At 41.7% G+C, this 22,338-nt stretch overlaps 1 protein-coding gene across 5 annotated transcripts in view; it reads right to left on the bottom strand.

Moving 5' to 3' along the window:
- ARHGEF9 (Cdc42 guanine nucleotide exchange factor 9) overlaps positions 1-22,338 on the bottom strand; it is a 334,089-nt gene that overhangs the window by 46,895 nt on the left and 264,856 nt on the right. For all 5 annotated transcript variants that reach the window (XM_087728130.1, XM_087728131.1, XM_087728134.1 and 2 more), the window contains 3 exons: positions 18,199-18,378; positions 10,693-10,925; positions 3,790-3,919 (listed from right to left, as the gene is read on the bottom strand). In XM_087728130.1, the coding sequence (XP_087584256.1) occupies positions 3,790-3,919; positions 10,693-10,925; positions 18,199-18,378 (543 nt within the window). The remainder of the gene's footprint in view (positions 1-3,789; positions 3,920-10,692; positions 10,926-18,198; positions 18,379-22,338) is intronic.

Below are 22,338 nucleotides of genomic sequence, written 5' to 3'. Positions count from 1 at the left end.
TTAACATATGCCAATTAGGTGGCAACTAACTAACAACTAACAAATATCCAAATAAAATATTTATTTCATATTAGTTTTAATTATGTGTAGAACATGAACAACAAAGTCACTGCTCTTTTGAAATAAGGAATATCTGAAAGAAAATATTAAAGAATAAAGTTTTACCTTTAAAAAATTATTTCAAGAATGCATACATTGGAAATAAGAATAAGAAATAAACATAAGAATATTCTACAATTTGTGAGAGAAGTTGTATTAGATTCCTGGCTGATCAAAGCCTGATAAACATGTGGTATTACATACATATTAGAAGTGCAACAAGAAATAAAACAAAGGCCATTTCATCTCTCTGGAAATGAGACAGTTAATTTTGCCTGACTAAAGCATAGCTCTGATATATTCATTAAGCCATTTACTACACTAGCTTTAAGTAAAAATGTGTTGGGAATTGGATCGTGAGAATAATGATTGTGATTTTACTCAGTGTTTTTTAAATATGAGTTTACCCTCTTTTAACCTTTACAGGATTTGTTTTTAAGTCACAAAAAGATAGACAGTCCACTCTGGACTAAAATAAGATAAGATAATGTTTATTGCATTTTTTTTCTGTCTATACATAAGCATATATTATAAATGAAATTCTGATGCCTACTCTCAAGTCACACATGCACACACATACACATATGCTGTACACCCCCCCCCCAACACCCCCCCCCCCACACACCACAGTCCATTTTGAATACATAGGGGGAAAAAGAGTCTTGGGAGTTAAAAGGGTGGATACTCTATGGTACAAAGGTATTCCAGAATCTAATGGCTCTGCTTTGGATACCCTGAAACCACTCCCAGAAGGTAACAAAGAAAACCAGTCATGAAGAAGATGTGTAGCATCCCAGATGAGGTCTATGACAATTCACCCTGGCCAACCCACAATGGACAACTCCCCACAGCCAACTTGCTGTGAACAACTCGCCACAGCCAACTCACTGCGCAACAAAGTTACACTAATACCAAAGAAATAGTGGAATAGAATCCTTTAAAGAAAGGATGCCAAAGGAGGACAAAATAAAAAGTGAATGACAAAAATTAAAACATATAAAATATGTTGGGTTGTCCTACAGCAAGTTGGCCGTGGCTATTTGTCCCATTCCATCCCACACAATCCTGCAGACTCTGGTCAAGCAGCGCTTATATGCCATGTCCTGGATAGAAAGAAGTGGACTTCCAATAATCTTTGGAATAAATACCGTATTTTTCAGAGTATAATTTCCCTCAAAAAAGAGGGTGAAAATCTGGGTGCGTCTTATTATACACTGAATACAGCATTTTTGGCCTCCTGAAACTCTGCCCCCTTCATCAAAATGGCTATGCATAGCTTTTAGGAGGCTTCCAGAGTGCTCCTAGGGGCTGGGGAGGGCAGAAATGAGAGAAATATTTTTGCTTGTTTTTGCCCCCCGCCAGCCCCCATGATCCCTCTATAAGCCTCCTAAAGGCTATGCATGGCCCTTTTTTGACAAAAAACAGACCCGTTTTTGCGAAAAATGGGCCATTTTTGGGAGGGCTGCAGACTGCAAAAACCTTTTTTTAAATTTGCCTCTTCAAAATCTTGATGCGTCTTATACTCTGAAAAATACGGTACTTCGGGTATGGTTCACAAGAGGCAAGGATGTTTCAAACACTAGACATGCGCCTGCAAAATTTTCAGCTAATGACTTGGTTAAAACAGAATAACATTAAGAGAGTTTCTTTTTTTAAATATAGAGAAATTGCTCAAATTAGGTGTATCCAGAGAAGAGCATAGAGATCACATCTCAACATGTTAGTAGACCAAGATAAGATTTGTGTCCTAAGTTATAAATGGCTAATTGTCTTAATTGCAATGAGAGAAGAGTAATGTAGAAATCAAGTTAATTCATCACCATGAAGATCAAGACATGAGTGGTTCAAGTCACACGTCCACAAATGTAGCTTCTGTGAAGCAGGCTTAGGTCAGATGATGCTATCAGCAGAGGGACACCCAGCCCACAAAGGAAGAATTGATAGGAAAAGGAGCAGAAAGAGCAACATTAACCGCTTTAAGTAGAGAAAAGAAAAGTTTTGTCTCTACAAAACCCTTTCTGTATTTTGTACTTAAAAATGAAATGTTCACTCACTAGCTTGTTATAAAAAATAGCTAGTAGTTATTAAGTAAAAAGATTGAGGCTGTAATTATTTTTATTTTACTGCACTGAAAAATATTGGAAGTCAATGCTTTCTGTCTCCTCTTATTCTTTTTCCCCCTTTTTTTCTCTTCTCTTGTCCCACTACTTTTTATTTTCATTTTATATTCCTCCTCCTCCTCCTCCTCCTCCTCCTCCTCCTCCTCCTCCTCCTCCTCCTCCTACTACTACTACTACTACTACTACTACTACTACTACTAATATCCTCAATAGTCATAGGTGCCTTGGGTGCAATCTCAAAATATCTGGAGCACCATTTGAATAGCACCAGCCTTGACAAACTCACCAGTTGTCAATTGCAAAAGGCAGCTTGAGTCAGAACAGCTTACATCCTGCGATGATGAGACCTTTGACACCATGAAAGAAGAACACCTGCCTATCCTGGGTCCTTCGGAAGGACTCGATAGGTGGACCAAAAATGTCAAATCTAGTCTAAACATCGGGCTGGCTGTGCAGTGTACCATAGTACAGGTAGTTCTTGACTTACAACCACAACTGAGCCCAAACTTTATCTTGCTAAGCGAGACATTTGTTAAGTAAGCTTTGCCCCATTCCTGCCACAGCTGTTAAGTGAATCACAGCAGTTGTTAAGTTAGTTACATGTTTGTTAAGTGAATCTGGCTTCCCCATTGACTTTGCTTGTTAGAAGGTTGCAAAAAGGGATCACATGACCCAGGACACGACAACCACATCATAAATGTGAGTCAGTTGCCACTTGTCTGAATTTTGACTGCATGATATGGGGAGGCTGCAACGGACGCAAGTGTGAAAAATGGTCATAAGTCCTTTTTTCAATGATGTAACTTTGAACAGTCACTAAATGAACTGTTGTAATTTGAGGACTACCTGTAATAATAATAAAAGACCATGGTACACAAGCTGTAAACACAGGCTTCTGAAAAGATGCTCTCAACCAAAGCCCAATAAAAACCAAGTAAATCACTGAAGTCCAATTCTTAGCTTCACCTCCTGAGAAACAGTTATTAATAGTGTTATGACTAAGACAGCTGACCAGATACAGCTTCTCGGTTCATCTGTCTTCGTGGGAGTGTTGTAGGAGTAAAAGCAGGAAGAGATCTCTCCTCTACAGCATTTAATTCCTGGGAAAAAGGAGGCTCTAAGTGCAACGACAATTTAGATAAATACACGTGAAAGTCCAAGGAAGGAAACAGGGAAAGAACCCTAAGCATTTTAACTGTGGTAGCTGTAACTAACCAAAGATGAGGCTCATTAAACATCAGCGCATTGCAGGAGTTTCACATGCATCTGCCCAAGTTAACTTAATCACGGTGGACTCAACGGGGAAGGGAGGCCTTGAGCTAAAGAAACCCCTGAGTTTCCTAATGAGCAATGGCCCTCCCTAAAATGTCTACAATGCAGACATCAAAGCAACACAACTTGGGGAGAGTGGGGAAGCCATTCCCTAATGAAAATGCAGGGCATAAATTGCCTATATCAATCAAGCACACATCCCCAGAGGTCAGCTGTCAGGAAAGGAAAGTCTGATCTGCGCTGAAGTCTTGAACTGAGCCACAGGCAGAAGTGAAATATTGGAAGGAGGACCGCCTACCTCCCAATCCAGGACGGATGCCTGCCACTGAGCGATCTTGTCTATGTTCTCCAGTCTCCTCTTCCGTTCGTTGATCTGCTGGGTCACGTTCCTCATGACAGCAAGCGCAGCGGCCACATACCGGTAATCACTGGGAAGAAAAAAGGGGTGGGGGAAGAGCCTATAAAATCACAGAAGCGATGGAACAATGGAGATGTCACCTGGGAACATGACGAAATGCACATGGAAAATTGGATCAAACCATCTATGCCTAAGTAGGCAGTGGTTCTTTAGTGTCCCCCAAAGAATTTTAGCTACCTAGCCCTTAATTATAAAATCAAACCTGATACAACAAGAATGATTAGGGGGCTGGAGACTAAACATATGAAGAATGGTTACAGGAATTGGGTATGGGTATTCTAATGAAAAGAAGGACTACGGCTGACATGATAGCATGTTCCAATATTTGAGGGGCTCCTACAAAGACAAGGGGGTCAAACTATTGTCCAAAGCACTAAATGGCAAGACAAGAAACAAAGAAGGAAACTAACCAAGGAGAGAAGCAACCTAGAACCAAGTAGAAATTTCCTAACAGTGACAGCAATCAACCAGTGGAACAGCTTGACTTCAGTAGTTCTGGGTGCTCTATCACTGAAGGCTTTCAAAAAGAGATTGGACTAGAATGGTATGGGGTCTCCTGCTCAAGCAGGAGATTGGACTAAAAGACCTCCAAGATCTCTTCTGACTCCATTATTTTATGCTCTACTTCGTTTTCATTAGAAGCTTGCACACTTTCCCTGATCTGTGGTCCTTTCTTCATCCCATATGATTGGCAAATGATCTTCACACAGAAGTATGGGCCCCTGAATTCCAGTTGAGAACGTTCTCACCAGAGCCAGCAAAGACTACAATGGTTTGTCCTGCTAAAGAATCCTTAGCTATGGTTTCTTAAATGAATCATGCAATGGTGGCTAAGTGAAGTAGCAACTTAGCTAAGGGTCCTGAAGAACTTTCAGACAATCCCAAACTCAATTCAGATGGGCTACAACAAGCTCCTTTATGGTTGTGGAATTATGTTATAATGATCCTACAAGTTTTTCCAGCATTCCTGCTTTAATCAGATGACATTTAATGAATTTCTTCAACAGAAAAGAAAAATTTGGTGACCTTCTCATATGTGTAAGTGTAGTATTATTTTGTTTCAAAATCATCAACAATCTGCAGACATATGTCCGGGCTTTAATTATGCAATCCCTTCTCTAGGGTGAAATAAATCCCTTAGCTTTCTGTACTCGTATTGCCCTAAGCCTTTTTATAACAGGAAGTGTTGACAGCCAGGGAGTCTACAAGAGAAGTGGAAAGCCATAAACACACAGGCCCCAAACAGCAAGAGAATCTATTGCAACCTCAAAGGCAGCAAAACCTCGAAAAGCCCACCAGGAGAAACACTAAAGGGATTCCCATTGCGAATTGAGGCAAGAGAAATGATTGATGTCTGAGGTCGCTTGTCAGTCAATAGGAGTGCTGATTTATCTAGCTTATCTGATACTTAGAAGCCACAAAGAAACAATATCTAAGGACATAATAGTGGGCCATCAACACCCTAATTAACAAGTTACCCACAACTAGGCCCCATATAAATACATAGCATAGAACAGCCCAGTGCACAGACTCTGGAGAGAGAGAAGTTTCCCAAGGATGTGAAAGCTTAGAAGAATAAACTTTTGATCCTGGTGACCGATTCAGATTGGATACAACACAAAAAATCATAAGGGAAGACGTCTTTTAAGAAAGTGCAAAGTGCAAAGAAGTTAACGTTAATCTACTTTCTTTGGACTGGATCCCATCACGATGTTTTTTCTCATAACAGAATCTTCTGCAGGTAATTAAACTCTAGAATGTGTTTATGAATACTTATTCAATGGCCTGGGTGTGTCTGTGTGGGCACAAGTGTGAGTGCGAGTCCTGCCAGGGGGAGCAAGGATCAATCTTTTGCAAAACAAAAATTAAAGAAGTGTTGGAGTCAATTGTATTGATTTCTACCTTGTGCTGTATTTTCCATTGCAAGACTATACCATTGATTTCAGAGCGAGAGGGGGGGGAGGGAGAGAGAGAGAACGAACAAACCTAGTTGCCTCCTTGGGGGCATCATAATTTATTATTAAATCAGGGCATAATGTTGGCATCTCCCTCTGATGAGCTTCCACCCATTGCTCCTTGTCCTGCCCTCACATGCTTTGGAGAATAGGTCAACCTCTTCTTCTTTGTGGCCCTCAAGTGCTGGAAGACGGTTATCAGGTCTCCCCTAATCCTTCTCTTTGGGAGGCTGAGCATGGTTGCTTCCTTTGTCAATCATTGTATGATTTAGTTTCAAGGTGTGATGAGAGTTGATACCCACAAATCTGGAGACCCCTTGGAAAGGCTGATCAGGTTTCTTTGGGAGAAGACCACAGTCTAGAGGTGATCTTTGGAGAACATCTTCAGTCACGTATCCCCTCACATCGGAGTTCAATAGAACAGCCTGATTTAAATTACACCAGACTTCTTTACTGACCTCAGATAGCAGGTCTAGCTTAATGTTGTGAAATCCATGTGGCAATTAGTCATGGATCAACTTGGAAAACATTGCCCTACACCACCAACATTCTGCTGAATTCTGTCTTGCTCTCTTCTCTGCAACAGCCTGTTTTCTCTACCTTACTCTCATGGCCCCTGAGAAGGGATTTCAAATTCATTCTGGTGGTAATTTTGAGCTTGTGTTACTGCTCTCCTGAAGGTGAATTATTTTCTATGGCTCATTCTTCCTTCTCAACTGCCCATGTTTCTCAGTCTAAAAGAGGTTTATGGGATTGCTTTCATCCTGACATTTTTCCTTGGGGTTCAAAAGGAAGCCAGAAAGCCAAGGCGAATGCAAATTGATGGACAATGATTGCACAATGGAGAAGTCATTCACATATACATCAATTTGACCTGCCTGTCAAAAGACAAGACTATACTACCCAAGAACCTATCGCCAGAGCTGCTCTGAAAGCAAATTCATCAGACCCAAAATGAAAACTAACATAGAATAACATGGAGTAGCAGAGTTGGAAGGGACCTTAGAGGTCATCTAGTTCAACCCCTTGCTCAGGCAGGAAATCCTATACCATTTCAGACAAATGGCTGTCCAGTCTCCTTTTGAGAGCCTCCAGTGATGGGGCACCCACAACTTCTGAAAACAAGGCATTCCACTGGTTGATTTTTCTCACCATGAGGAAATTTCTCTTTAGTCACTAGTAAATAACTGAGCAAGTTACTAGGAAGAGATGTGGGAGTTCCAAGCAGTTTCCAAACACGGCCTCTCTGAGATGGGTTGGATACTGAGCCATTACTCCTCTCACAACTTTGACAAACACCTCAGCATTTCTGACAGAGGCCCAAGGGGGGAAGCTGGGCAGAGGGGGCCTCTTACGTTTCCACATTCAAAGAGCTGCTCATTTTAACAGGAGGTTGGCTGTGGGCCTCCCACAAACACCTGCTGTGTTCCCACTCAGCATTATGTCAGAAAAATGCCACATCAATCAGCGCCTGCCAAGAAACTCCTTTGTTATTTCTGGCTGGGTTGCCCCCACCCAAAGTGCCCACAGAAGCCCTGAGTAGAAGGAGCAAAGGAAGAAAAGGCACAAGATTGATACCATCTGAACTAGAACCATTCTTCTTTCTTGTTCCCCCCACTCCGCACTTTGGTCTTTTCTTTCTGCTTTGTTTTCTTTCTTCTATATTAGTGGGTGTTAATTTTTAATGTTCTCTTTAAAAGTTATAAAATATAAGTATATATAATAGACTTATAAAATTTATATCCCAAAGATGCTTTTCCAAAACCCAACTGGACTTTCTGGTTGTTGTTTTTGCTGTTTTTAAAAATGTTTCGCTTCTCATCCAAGTAGCTTCTTCAATTTTTTAGAAGCGTTTTCAGAAAAATAAAACCAAAGAAATTCTAGTTGCCTTTGGAAAAAGCTCCTTCGGGATAACCATGACCTGGATCACTGAGCAATTCCACAGACAAATCAAATGTATGGTTTTTTTTAAATGGGAGAAGGAAGGAAGAAGGATGACAGGGCAACTACCAAACACACTCGTGCCCTTGTGACCTCTAGGCTGGAATACTGCAATGTGCTCTACATGGGGCTGCCCTTGAAGAGCATTCAGCGACTTCAGCTAGTCCAGAATGCGGCCGCGCAAGCGATTGTGGGTGCACCTCGCTTCACCCACGTAACACCTATCCTCTGCGAGCTGCACTGGCTACCTGTTGATCTCCGGGTGCGCTTCAAGGTGCTACTTATCACCTATAAAGCCCTTCATGGTAGTGGGCCTGGGTACTTGAGAGACCGCCTACTGCCAATTACCTCCACTAGACCGATACGATCGCATCGATTAGGCCTCCTCCGAATTCCATCTTCCAGCCAGTGCAGACTGGCAACTACCCGGAGGAGAGCCTTCTCGGTGGCTGTTCCGACCCTTTGGAACGAACTCCCCGTGGAGATTCGGACCCTCACCACCCTCCAGTCCTTCCACGCCGCTTTAAAGATCTGGCTGTCCCGGCTGGCCTGGGGTTAAGATTGTAGCCCCACCCGAACTGTGTGACTGTTGTGCTCTTTTTTTAACATGTTGTATTGTCTACTGTTTGTCTCCCCCCCCCTTTTTGAATTGTGAGCCGCCCTGAGTCCCCCCAGGGAAAAGGGCGGCATACAAATAAAGGAAACTAAACTAAACACACAGAGACTGAAAGATAAGATGTAGCAGAGATCATAACCAGCAGAAGTCGGTGACTGGCTTCGTACAGCTCAAGTTGGGGTTACAAATCACAGTTTCTATAGTCATATAACACAGAAAGTCACCCCCCTCCCCAAAATCAAACCATCAAGCTGATGGAGTGGTTAAGGTTAGGGAACATGAGTGGTAGATCTGAGTCGAAATCTACTCTCAGCTATAGTGGGATTACTATTGCTGAATTACTTGGGGCCAGTCAAGTGAATTTTTGGGAATAAAATGAATGCAGATCCTATAGAAGCTAACCAAGCTGAGCCTGAGCTTGGGGTCAAAGCATCATCAGTCATGAGTCCCTGTGCGCCCACAAGAGATCTAAGACCAGCCCATCGTGAATTCCTTTCTATTCTTCATTCCTGTTAATTTCCCTTGGAAGTTAGTAGTTCAGATTCTTGAACAGCAAAATTGTCTAACCTTTCCAGCTTTGTCAACTGGTTAGGGTTGGGGGTGGGGAGGAAGAAGGGATGGTTCTGTGTGAGTGGCTGGCAAAAGCACACATGCCTATATTTGCTTGAGCAGGGGGTTGGACTAGATGATCCCCAGGTACCTTCCAGCTCTGGATTGCTGTGCTCTTTCAAGGCATCCTCTGAAGCTGCATCAAGTGCCAGGTTTGTGGTCCTCCCTCCTTTTCCCCTCTTTTCACCTCCCACTCCTTTTTCCTCCTCCTTCCTTCCTTCCTTCCTTCCTTCCTTCCTTCCTTCCTTCCTTCCTTCCTTCCTTCCTTCCTTCCTTCCTTCCTTCCTTCGCACCCACCACCTGTTTTTCGCCTAGCAGGTCTCAGGGAAGCCTCCTGGGAGCAAAAATGGACCCCAAATGCTTTAAAAAAAGCAAAAAAAAGTTCCTACCATCGCGCAGCACAGCTGGTCGTCAGAACCTTTTTTTTACTTTATTAAGCATTTTTTTACTAGCAGTTCGGGCAAACGGTAGCATTTTTTACTACCGGTTTGGACGAACCAGCCTGAATAGTAGCATTTCACCCCTGCTTGGAGCTCTTCTAGTCCAACTGCTTGCTTAAGCAGGAGACTCTATTCCATTCCAGACAAGTGGCTGTCCAGTCTCCAGTGATGGAGCTCCCACAACTTTTCGAGGGAAGCTGTTCCAGTCAGCCCGGACTGCCGATTGGGGCAAAGAACAGAGGACAATCTAATCAGCTGATCTTCAGCGCGCTCTCTCTCTCTCTCTCTCACACACACATGCACACAGACACATCGCCCAACAACTGCCTTTCGTAAACCAAGCCATCTCCCATCCTACATTGGGTAGGGTCTTCAACTAAGGAAGACAACCTCTGCTTTCAGCATCCCTCTTTTCAGTTATGCTCCCTGTCCCGGTTGCATCCCCTCACTTTAAGTTTTCTTTTTAATTTTTAGAGGTCGCTTATGAATGGAGCTGTATCCCTCTCCCTGCTTTCCCCTCCCTTGCCATCCACTCATTAACAAAATAAGGTTTTGCAGACAGAAGCCCGACGGCAGATGAGAAATGGCCAGGGACGACTGCTGGGGCCGATGGATTAATCCTATGGAACGGTTCACTGGAGGGGAACCGTAGCTTTTCCTTAATGATTTCATGGGAGAACGAGGCTCTGGGCCAACCAGTGCCATGCTAACTCCTTGTTTCAAGGACCAGAAGTCTGGCTTTCCACCCAGATGGCATCTTATAGAGTAAATTTAGATGGCCAGAAGAGAAAAATGATTGCTAGTGGGTGGGAAAACAAGAGACTCACCTGCTGATTTCTCTGAGGGGAGATTTCTCTGCTCACAAACAACTACCTACCCAAATGGAGGCTGAATTTTGAAATATAAATTAATCACCCACCATTCGCTCAGCACCATCATAACTTTGAATAGTTGCTGACCAAACAGACACAGGTCAAGAACTACTGGCGTAGTCCATGCCTACAAACACTTTCTCTATTGTGGATGTTGACTGTCATTTGTCTTTCCATTCCAATTCTATTTTATGGTAGTAGCTCACGCTTAGCAATGAAAATCCCAGAGTCATGTTTTGGAAAGAAATGGCTTAAACTAAAAGGATCCATCTCCAACAGTCCCAGAAGATCTCCCTGCTTTGCTGCTGCTCCCAGCCCTGAATCCAACCCCACCTCCTACACACACCTACCTGTGATCCTGTGCAGTGTACTTGAGCAGTTCTGCAAGCTGCAGAGGATACTTGCAGATCTTCTGGACAGGGGTCAACAGGAAACCATCTATGGCAATGTCAATCATCTGCTGCAAGAGACGGCAAGCTTCGAAGAAGTGCTGGTATCTGCCGTCTTTCATTAGTTTGGAAAGCTCCATGCATGCATCCAAGTGGTTATTACAGTACTCAGAGTAGATCCAGAATCCGTCTTGCTACAGAGAGAAAAACAGACAGGGAGCGTGAGATGTATCAGAAAGAAGTAGCTATAGGGCAGATTGCAATCACAACGAACAGGTTGACAAAAAATTGCAACTGGAAAAGGCCACTGGGACTATGATATCCAACCCCATACCTTGGGCAGAAATCTAAATTAAAAGCATTCCTGACAGACAACTCTCAAGCCTCTGCTTGAACATCTCTATGGATGAAAACCTGAATCCTTGTGCAGTCGTTGGTCCCACTGTCAAGCTTCTTCTCTGTTGTGGTGGTTTTCCTAACATTCAACCAGACACAGAATAACAGAGTTGGAAGGTACCTTGGAGGTCTTCTAGTCCAACCTCCTGCTTATGCCAAAGACCCCATATCATTCTGGACAATCTCTTCTTAAAAGCCTCCAGTGATGGAGGACCCACAACTTCTGAAGACAAGCTGTTCCCCTGATTAATTGTTCTGTCAGGAAATTTCTCCTTAGTTGTAGGTTGGGTCTCTCTTTGATTAATCCAACCCTCTGGAATGTCAGAAGGTGATGGCATAGCCTGCATTTAATGAGGGACAGAAGAGGTTTTTTGCTTAACACTTTCAGTAACCCAAGAATGCTGTCATAATAGCCTTCCACACTCAGATCCCACACTCTTTCCTCCAAGGGCCCTGTTTCTAGTTCAGCTAGATTCAGTTCAGACTAAGTCTGAAAGTGTGGGACCCACAACTGAACACTGTTAATCAACTGTCATCAAGAGATTCTCCAACATGGTTGTCCTGAGGTGCTGTTCCAAAAGACAATTGGATTTTCTTGGTTTTTTTCTTTTTCTTTTTGAAAGCATTTCTCTTCTCACCCAGGAAGCTTCTTCAGTTCTAACTGATAGTGGGGAATGGAAGGGTTTATATTATTTGCAGTCATCTGGTTGTTAGCACTGAGAGTTGGACCTTAGCTTTCTGAGAGCTGTAGAGGCCATTTTCAACCAGAATAAGAGAGTTGGAAAGGAGGTCTTCTAGTTCAACCCCCTGCTCAAGCAGGAGACCCTATACAATTTCAGACAAATGGCTGTACAATCTCTTCTTAAAAGCCTCCAGTTATGGAACATCCACAACCTCTGGAGACAAGTCGTTCCTCTGGTTTATTGTTCTGTCAGGGAATTTCATCCATTGCTTCTTGTCCTGCCTTCAGGTGCTCTGGAGAATAGCTGGACTCTCTCTTCTTTGTGGCAGCCCCTGTGTCCTTATCTGTATAAACTCTGAATTCAGGTGACTCTAAGGATAGCAAGCCATCAAATTTTGTATGTATGGAATAAATTGTATGCAAACTCTGTGGGCTTCTCCTGGAATCTAATATAGAAGTATAAATTTTGCTCCAGGACTACTAACCTTCTCTTGTCTAAATGTCCAACTAGGGATAGAGGGCTGATGACAGGTGAATCTAAATATCCATAAAAAAAAGAAAACCTATCAAAATGCACTATGAATTGGCTAGCTATGCTCAATATCAGGTGCTCAGGTGAATCAGAGAACCAGAAAACATGACTGAAGAATAACTGGAGAGACTCCTTGGCTGTTGGCCAGCCAGCCAGCAAAACAAAACGAACAAAAAACCCAAGAAAGATAAAATTGCCATCCTGGAAAAGAAAAGTGTCCATAAATGACAAGTAAACTATCTGCCCTGCCTGATTTGGGCAAATCTGCACTGACAGGCAGAGAGGCTCCTTTTTCCAAGGAGAGAGAGAAAGAGCTCTCAGTGTTCTTTTGGCTGATCCTTGGCATGGTGACAGGCTGAGCAACAGGTGCTGCAGCGCCCAATGAGATTCATCTGCTGTGGCAGATCTAGGAGCATCTTCAAACCTGAACTTTCAGTTCAGCTGGATAGCAGCTTTATTGTGAAGCAGCCCACCATCCACTGAGCCTTAAAGCAGGCTGATAACAACTGAAGACAACTTTGAGCTATGGAAAAATCTGCAGGATGAAGATTACATTGAGGCAAAAATGCTGGAGCCTGGCCAAGAGAACCATCCCATTTCTCCAGAACAGATAGTCCTCGACTTATAACCCTTTGTTTAATGACCATTCAACTGAAAAAATGGCTTGAGACAGACAGACAGACAGACAAATGATAGACGATAGAGATACATGACACAAGAAGATAGATAGATAGATAGATAGATAGATAGATAGATAGATAGATAGATAGGTAGGTAGGTAGGTAGGTAGGTAGGTAGGTAGGTAGGTAGGTAGGTAGGTAGGTAGGTAGGTAAGTAGGTAGATAACCTTTATTGTCATTTTTTACTGTGGGCACACTGGCACACATTAAAAATGAAATTCTGTTGCCTGCTCTCAAAAGTGTACACATACATGACATACATATACACATGCTATATATGTACATAAATATATGCCTGCACCCATACATACACATATATACCTATATATATATTAATCACTGTCCATTTTGAATATATAGAGGAAAGAGGAAACTTGTGAGTTCACAAGGTTGATGCTATATGGAACAAAACTCTGACTGACTCTAGATGTCCTGCCTTGGATACCCCAAAGCCCCCTCCCAGAAGGTAAGAGGAAAAAGAGGTGGTGAGAGGATGCGCAGCCTCCCAGACCATCCTGTGGACCCTGATCAAGCATCCCTTATATGCCATGTGCTGGAAAGACCTTATGACCAGACCCTGCAATTACAACCTTTGCAGTCAAAAAATCAAAATTCAATCACTTGGCAAGTGGTATATATAGGGTTAGGGTTAGTCCTTCACTTACAACAGTTCATTTAGTGACAGTTCAAAGTTACAAATGGCACAGAAAAAAAGTGACTTATGATCATTTCCCACACTTATGACCATTGCAGCATCCCATGATCATGTGACCAAAATGCAAATGCTTGGCAATAGACTCATATTTACGATGGTTGCAGTGTCCCGGAGTCACATGATCCCTTTCTGCAACCTTCCCCTCTGACAAGCAAAGTCAATGGGGAAGCCAGATTCACTTAACAACTGTAGCAAGTAAAGGTTGTAAAATGGGGTAAACTCACTTAACAATTGTTTCACAGCAACAGAAATTTTGGGCTCAATTATGGTCATACGTTGAGGACTATCTGTATTTCTAATGTGATTGCCATTTGCAACCTTCCCAGTTGGTTTCTGACGGGCAAAGTCTAAGAGGGAAGCTGGACCATGTGATTCAATTAACAATTGCCGTGAGTTGCTTAATGACTGGCAAAAAAAAGATCATAAAATTGGGCAGGAGTCACTTCACAGCCATCTTGCTTAGCAATGCGAATTTCGGTCTCAATTGGGATCATCAGCTGAGGATTCTTAGGACCTAGTTGTCAGCACTCCTCCATTAGATAATTAGGAAAGGAAACCCACGAGACTCCATTGATAGAAATCAAGTGTACTTTTACTAATTATAAATGATCAGGAGCGTAGCAAAGCGAAGACTGATTATTTAGGCGCGAAAGCAAATGATATATAGAATAACCCATTCCCCACCCCTTGGCATCCCAGTTACAGTCCAATCATAATTCTCTCAAGTGTCAGGTGTGAGATAACTTCGAAAGGCATCACCAAGATGGAATGTCAGTGCCGTTGGCCCTGGCGGGAAACCTCCTCCGCATGCACAGTAAGACAGGCAGCAGAAACTTCAGAATCTTCCTCCAGCACAATTAGTAATCCCCTCCCAAATACCATGCCCCCCCTCCCTGTTTCAATGGCAGCCAAAGCAGCAGCAAAGCAGAGGCTGACACTAGTGTTGCAGCCTGCATTGCCAATTGTGCTGGCTCAGTTTCCATTCTTCATCCCAGCTAGTAATTGCTCCTGCTTAGGGCTGCAGCAAAGAGGAGGAGACAGTTGGCAATCTCTCCCATGCCAGCAATTACAAGTGCAGGAGGTTAGACCTAGGTCAGAATCTTTCATGGGAGTATAAATCTCACCACACGCAAGAGCTCTGGGAAACTCAAGGAAAAAAGGGACGCATGCTTGAAAAAGAGAGGTTGCCTGCAGGGAAAGTCAAATTGCAGAAGCCTCGTCTTTTTTGATTCCCCTCTGCACATGCCCAAAGGCCTGCTCTCTTGCAAGATCAGCATCTGTCGGAGCCTGCTTGTCAGGCTCCCAAAGCTAAGACAGACACGGAGAGTTACTTTTGAGCAGTTTTACTGTTCCTTACTTTCAGACCGAAATCTTGCTAAACTAAAGCTTGGTGCTCTCTGAGCTTGCTCGTTTCATTGTCCAACTAAGTAACCTCAGGGCTAGTCATGAAGTTACCTAGATCTGCCAGAAAATAGCCAAGCTCAGAGAGCACCAAGGAGGATCTAGGACAACTTGCAGCAGCCAGCTCATCACGGCCAACTTGCCATGGCCAGCTCACTGCCTACGGGTCGAGAGTTACACTAATATCAAAGGAATGGAATAGAATCATTAAAGAAGGGATGAAAAGGAGGGATAAAGTGAAATGTGAATGACGAAAATTTATTTTTAAAAATTATTTTAAATAATTAAATTGAATTGTCCCGTGGCAAGTTGGCTACACTGAGTTTGTCCCAAAAAGTGTCCCATGGTGAATTGGCTGTAGCAAGTTGGCCATGGCGAGTTGGGCGCAGAAAACCAAGGGCCCATTGTTTCAACCCTTAGCTACAAATATGCTCCATGCTACTTTATTGGTAAAACAACTTGCATCATTAAAGATATATAGGTAATTCTAAAGATATATAGGTAACCACAATTGAGCCCAAAATTTCTGTTGCTAAGCAAGATAGTTAAGTAAATTTTCCTCATTTTATTATTTTTCTTGCCATAGTTATTAAGTGAATCATTGCAGTCGTTCAGTTAGTAACATGGTTGTTAAGTAAATATGGCTTCCCCATTGACTTTGCTTGTCAGAAGTTGTAAAAGGGGAATCACATCATCCCAGCACATGGCAACCGTCATAAACATGATTCAGTTGCCAAGCATCTGAACTTTGATCATGTGACCATGGGAATGCTACAATAGCCACAAGTGTGAAAACTGGTTATGTCACTTTTTTCAGTGCCATTGTAACTTTGAACAGTCACTACACAAATTGTAGTAAGTCGAGGACTACCTGTACCCTGAGAACCTCTTGGGAGGAGCCATCTTGATTCTCTTCCTCGCATCCAAATATCTAAACTTCACTGTCTCTTGGTCCTCTGGAAGGCAACCCCTCCCTCTTGGGAATCCAGATACATTCCACTCCATTGCTCCTGTTAATTCAGAATCTGATTCCTTGGAGAGGCCCATAAATGGACCATTCCTTTAACAGTCTCGTTTCTCCCATCAAAACACAATGCAATGAATTGGGAATGTTAAGGCATTATGACACAAGATGCTGAGAAGGGTTTTACCAGCATCCTCAGAGGAGTGATCAGCAATAGCAATGCTGCATTTTGCTAACATTCTCCAAAGCCTTCCTGGTATGAAAGGGAGCCTGGTTGAGTTGACACCGAAAGGAGCTCGGTTATGCTTCAAAGGATCCAGTGCCCTGGATAAGTGCTGTTTTCTTACATAAGCACCAACTTAGAGCTGCTTCCTCCCCAAAGGAGAAGCTACAAAAGCCACGTTGCATGATTTTCTTGACATTTCTGGATATAAAATGGTATTTATGTAACCGGCAGGAGCAAAGAGTCCGTGAGAGCAATTTCAGTCAGCAAAAACATCCTGTTCCTCACGCGTGGGTTATATTTTTGTTTTCTTTCATGCTTTTTAGGCCATATTACCTCTAGGTCACTGCCTGAATCAATCCCAGCAGTTTTCAGAAGTGGTTTGGGTAGCCTGCTTGGGCTGTGGGAGAAGAACTGACCCAATGTCACCCCGTGTCAGGCCTTCAAGTTGGTCCAAGCCAAGAAACCAAAATCATCAATACAAATGCAGGACTACTTTTTCAACCGTAGCCCCTTTGTGACTTCAACTTCCAGAGGTGGTTTAGCTACCTAGCCCTTCAGCTGCAAAATTAAACCTGATACAACAAAGATGATGAGGGGTCTGGAGGCTAACATGTACAAAAACAGTTTCAGGATTTTGGTATGTTAAGTCTAATGAAAAGAAGGACTAGGGCTGATAGCAGTATTTTAATATTTGATGGGTTGCCACAAAGAAGGCAAGGTCAACCTATTTTCCAAAGCACCAGAAGGCAGAACAAGAATTAATGGATGGAAATTAATCCAGGAGAGAAGCAACCTAGGAGACATTTTTTGACAGTGAGCACAATTAACCAGTGGAATGGCTTCCCTCCAGAAGTTGTGGGTGTTCCATCACTGGAGGCTTTTAAGACTGGACAGCCACTTGTCTGGAATAGTACAGGGTCTCCCGTTTAAGCAGGAGTTTGGACTAGAAGACATCCAAGGTCCCTTCTAACTCTGTTTATTCTGTTATTTGGGTCTTCTGGTTTCTAGCCTGGTGCCTTGTTTCCCAACCTTGGCAACTTTTAAGATGTCTGGACTTCAGCTCCCAGAATTCACCAGCCAAGGTGCATGAGCTAAATGGAGGTTTGAAAAAAGCAGAATGAACCATTTATAGCAACACTGAAAAATGCTTTTTGGGTGGAAGACAATTCAATTCATCCACATATACAACAAGTAAATTGATGTAAACACTTAAATAACGACCCAGATAGAGTGTTAATCCCTACCCCTGCTGGTTAAAATATCTTTGGTTAGTTGCACTAATTTACCACAACACATTTTTAGGCAGGATCTCTACACTGTAATTTCCACTACAGGTGGATCATCTTAAAATAGGAGGATGAAAAGAAGAAGAAAAAAGGAACATAGGAACTGCTGCTATCTTCTGTAAGTGGATAATACTTTGGTACACTGCAGAAGCAGCTTCCTAGCAAGTAATCAGAAAACAGGATCTTCAGATTTTAGGAATGGACAGATGATGTTATTCTTCATTAGCTCACTTTCTGTGGTCAGCATTCATTATTCACATCCCGCATCCATCATTTGGAAACAAAAACTCATGTCTTAAGGAAATTATATCTGGTGTTTGACAATGCAGCCCCACATCACTGAAGCAAATTAAATCAGGGACGGGCCCAGCTGATTAAGCCACTGTGGAACGTCAGGGAAATCTTATTGTGAACATTCATTCAGCAAATTATGGTTAAGGAAACCACAATAAGCATGATACAAGAATCTAGTCAATGCTGTTTAGAAATTGCTTCCTATGGAACACGCAAAACATGCCTAGCAACCCAACTCTGCAAAGATAATCAAGCTAAACCATTCAGTGTCTTCCTCTCTGAAAAACATACATGCTCTAGAAAACACGGTCCTATTTCACTGAGATGAGGGTCTTCATTGTTGTACTGCTTCTCCAAGTCCCTTACAAAGCCCATCTGAAACCTGTAGATGTCTTCAATGTTGCCAAATATGATCTTCAGCTGCTCATCACTGAACATGTCTCTTCTCTTCCGACACTGCTTTAAATAACCCTGGAGGAAAATACAAAAAGAGACCAAGTTTACAAGTCAAGGATCCCATCACAAACAAGCTGTCTATTCCCCTAACCCCCTACAGCTGGACACTATAAAAATATTATCCCAAGATTAGTACAAGATTAGTAGAATTCAATCCTCAGTGTAATCAATATTTTGACCCCTACAAGATGGCTTGATAAAGAATCAGGGTCAATCCTTTGGCATAGTTGGGAGCCCCAATGAACCACACTCTAGTTCAGACTTGGTTTGCAAGTTGGTCAAAAATCCAGTGGTTCCAGCTGCAGAACAAACCAAGCTTCGTTAGAGTCAGATCCTGGAAGGGGGCTTGTGGTGTGTGTGCACAGCAAGATTTAGCAAAATGCTAAACGGTGCTGGATGGATGGATGGATGGATGGATGGATGGGAGGGAGGGAGGGAGGGAGGGAGAAAGGGGAAGAGAAGGACTCTCTCTCTCTCTCTCTCCTCTCTCTCTCTCACACACACACAATCTCAGCTGACCTATGTGATTGCAGCCTCTCTATCTCTCTCTGCTGTCCCTGAGTTAATGTTCAGCTCAAGCCCAACTCCATCTACCAGTCTTTGCCAATGCAGGGCAGGTGGCTTTGGGTGCTCTACTCCACTCTCTCTCAGGGGTGGTCTCCAGTGTAGAACCTTTTAAATCCACAAACTATTGATTCAACCTTCTTGACCCAACAGGCAGTCCAACCTTTTCTTGGACTTTTTGCAACCCCTTACCCTCAGCAGTGCCAGAGAGAAGATTCAGTGGTAGCCCCTTTACTGAGAGAGGGTCTCCTGGTGGCCAGAACCTGAGACTATCAGATATATTTTGCTGTTGCCTGTTTAATGCCAATGAATACAGGAAGACTTTTACCATCTCTTCATCTCCTCAAGGAAGAGATCTTTTGTTTCTTTTTTTCGCTGGCAGATCAGACTCTTAAGGTTATCAGAAGAGTTGCTGCTAAGTTTCTGTCTGGAGTGATTGACTTTAGCAGAATGGATCCTAATCTTTGACGGATGACATTGTAACATTTTGTTTCCCCCTTTATATTCACTGCAGTAATATTTTATTTCATACTATTTTTAACTCTATACCATTTTATCATATCTATTCAATTTATCTTTTTATCTTGCTGGTCCTTAACCATAAAGAATACCTATATTATGTATTTTATGTTTTCAAAATGAGGGGAATGCAAACTGTATGTAATCCCCCAATACTGCCTATTATTTGAAAAAAATCAGCCAATTCCTGGATTTCTCCCAAGAGAAATACTGCTCTCTCAGCACATGCTGGGAGTCAACCAAATGCTTAAGAGACTTGGCAGAACCAACTCCTACTAGTTGCCTACCCTTCCTTTGAAGAGCCCTTGATCTTCTCTGATGTTTGAGATGTATATTCCTGGAAAACAGTAGAGACTATAAAACAGTTATTAGCTACTCACAAAACATACTTAAATGGATCAGTTAAAAAAGTAGTGGTGTGTTTGCACAAGCAGCTAAATTTGGTACATTGACGCTTTTGACACTTTCAGACAGTTCCTGACCTTGGAGGTCTTCTAGTCCAATCCCCTACTCAAGCTGGAGACCCTAAACCATTCCAGACTGACCAATTTCTCCAGTGATGAAGCATCCACAACTTCTGAAGGCAAGTTGTTCTACTGGTTAATTGTCAGGAAATTCCTCCTTAATTCCTAGGTTGCTTCTCTCCTTGACAAGGTTACATCTATTACTTCATATCCTGCCTTCATGCATTTTGAATAATAAGTTGACCCCCCTCTTCCTTGTGGCAGCCCCTTAGATATTGGACAACTGCTATTATGTTACAACTAGTCCTTCTCTTTGTTAGACTAGACATAGAGTCTCTTGGAGAATCCAAAGGTTTTGTTACAAGAGCTGAACAGAAATAATTTCCCATCCTTTCTGTGGGTTCAAGAGTAAAGGAAGATTGTCCACTCCATGTATCTACTTCTCCAGAACATCAGGGACTTCTTCAGGATGAGGAGCATTCAGCATTCTTTTTCAGTGTGGTGCTCTTCACTCTAGTTGTTGTTAGTTAGTGGCAGTGCCAAGAAATATGGATTTCGTTTTTGTACATCCCCCAATGCTTTCAACTAGCATCCTTCTGCTGTATTTAGAGGAGATCAACTGCCCCTTCCTTCCTTCATATTGTGGAGAATATTTGGAGAAATGTGGCCAAAGATGACATCTATAAGTCAGAGTAAACATTCATAATCTTGATAACATTCTCTAATTTAATTTTTGTTTGAAATAATACTCTTCTGGGGGAGAATTTCATAATGCGTGTATAAAAGAAGAAGTATACAAGCAAAGGTATTTTCCATTACTGTTATTGGTATTGCCTTTTGATTCCTGATGTACAAATCATCCTGATTCCAGCATTTTTTAAAAAAAAATCTGAAATGGCTATTCTTTTCTATTTTAAATGGTTTTTCAATTTGGAACTTTGGAATTTTGTGGCTATCCAGGGTCAATCCAGTGACTGAACTGATTTCTTCTGACTACATGATTAATTAGAAGGTGCAACTGAATTTCCTTCAAACTAATCTCTGAATCAAATATCTACAGTATTCCTTTTGAAAGACCTGAACCCATAGGCTCTTTTTTTCCCAAGGAGAAAGGGATATCTTTGAGAAGCTGTGAATGATGGCTCCATGCTAGCTCCATTTTGGAAACTAATCGTTGGCTACTGTCCCATGCTGAGAAGCAACTGGATCCATGGATCACATTAATTTCCTACAATGCTGCCAAGCAAATGTCTGAGCATTGTGGAAAGTTCAAGAGATGGCCTAGACACTTAATTTAAAGCATTGTCATCCCATCCAGATAATTTAACCAGAAATCTCAGAGGCAAGAATAGGATTCAAGAACTCTTTTGTCAACTTGTATCTGCAATTGACTCAGTCCTTTAGAATACAACAATTTTCAGAATACTGTCTCTCTACCTGGACAGCCCCATAATAGATTCATTTCTCTGAATTCAGACAAGGTCTGAATAAGGAATTATGAATTCTAATTATAAAGCAGTTCTAGTCAAGACCCAGTTTCCTGGAAATGACAATGTCATCTGATCCAGCTCTATTTATATTCTGCAATTCTTCACAGCTCATTTTTTTTTGAATTTTTTAAAATTGTTTTAGTTAAACAAAAACCACACAAAAAAGAATCATCTTTTGTTACATCTTGTAGAAAGCGTATCGATTGGTTGCAAATATATTCCATGTGTTTCTTCCACCATCCTTACATATACTTCATTGAAATCGAGTTGTACATTTTAAGTCAAGAAAGAAAAAATGTGTATTTTACTATCCCTGTACCACAATTCTCATTTAATTACCATTATTTAAACATGTTTTTATCTAGAATCATTTATATTTAAAGACACAACCACCTACTGGCATTCATTTGCAGTTTCAATAGATCTCCAATAACGTTACACCTTTATGACATATTCTAAAACAACTTCAGTTAAGTAAGATATCTAAGCATTTCCCCCCCATAACACACCTGTATATATCATTAGATATTATCCATTAACATTTTTTGTTATTATTATAGTTGACTAAAAGTTATTTACTGTTTATCTCACCTCTCCTCTCCACAGGCCCACACAATATTATACCTTTATAGCCATCTTTATATATGGAAAATATATATATTTGTGCTTCCATATACATATATATGGAAGCAATGTATTTAATCCCTATCGGACTGCCTTTAAATATATATATATATATATATATATATATATATATATATATATATGTATGTATGTATGTATGTATGTATGTATGTATGTATGTATGTATGTATATATGTATATGTGTATGTATGTATGTATGTATATGTGTATGTATGTATGTATGTATGTATGTATGTATGTATGTATATATGTATATGTGTATATATGTATGTATGTGTGTGTGTATGTATGTA

This window comes from Thamnophis sirtalis, unplaced genomic scaffold (genome assembly GCF_051295495.1).
Source record: "Thamnophis sirtalis isolate CommonGarterSnake01/CBP01778 unplaced genomic scaffold, rThaSir2_p1.2 scaffold_13, whole genome shotgun sequence".
Classification (NCBI taxonomy): domain Eukaryota; kingdom Metazoa; phylum Chordata; class Lepidosauria; order Squamata; family Natricidae; genus Thamnophis; species Thamnophis sirtalis.
This window is presented reverse-complemented; position numbering and strand designations above follow the sequence as displayed.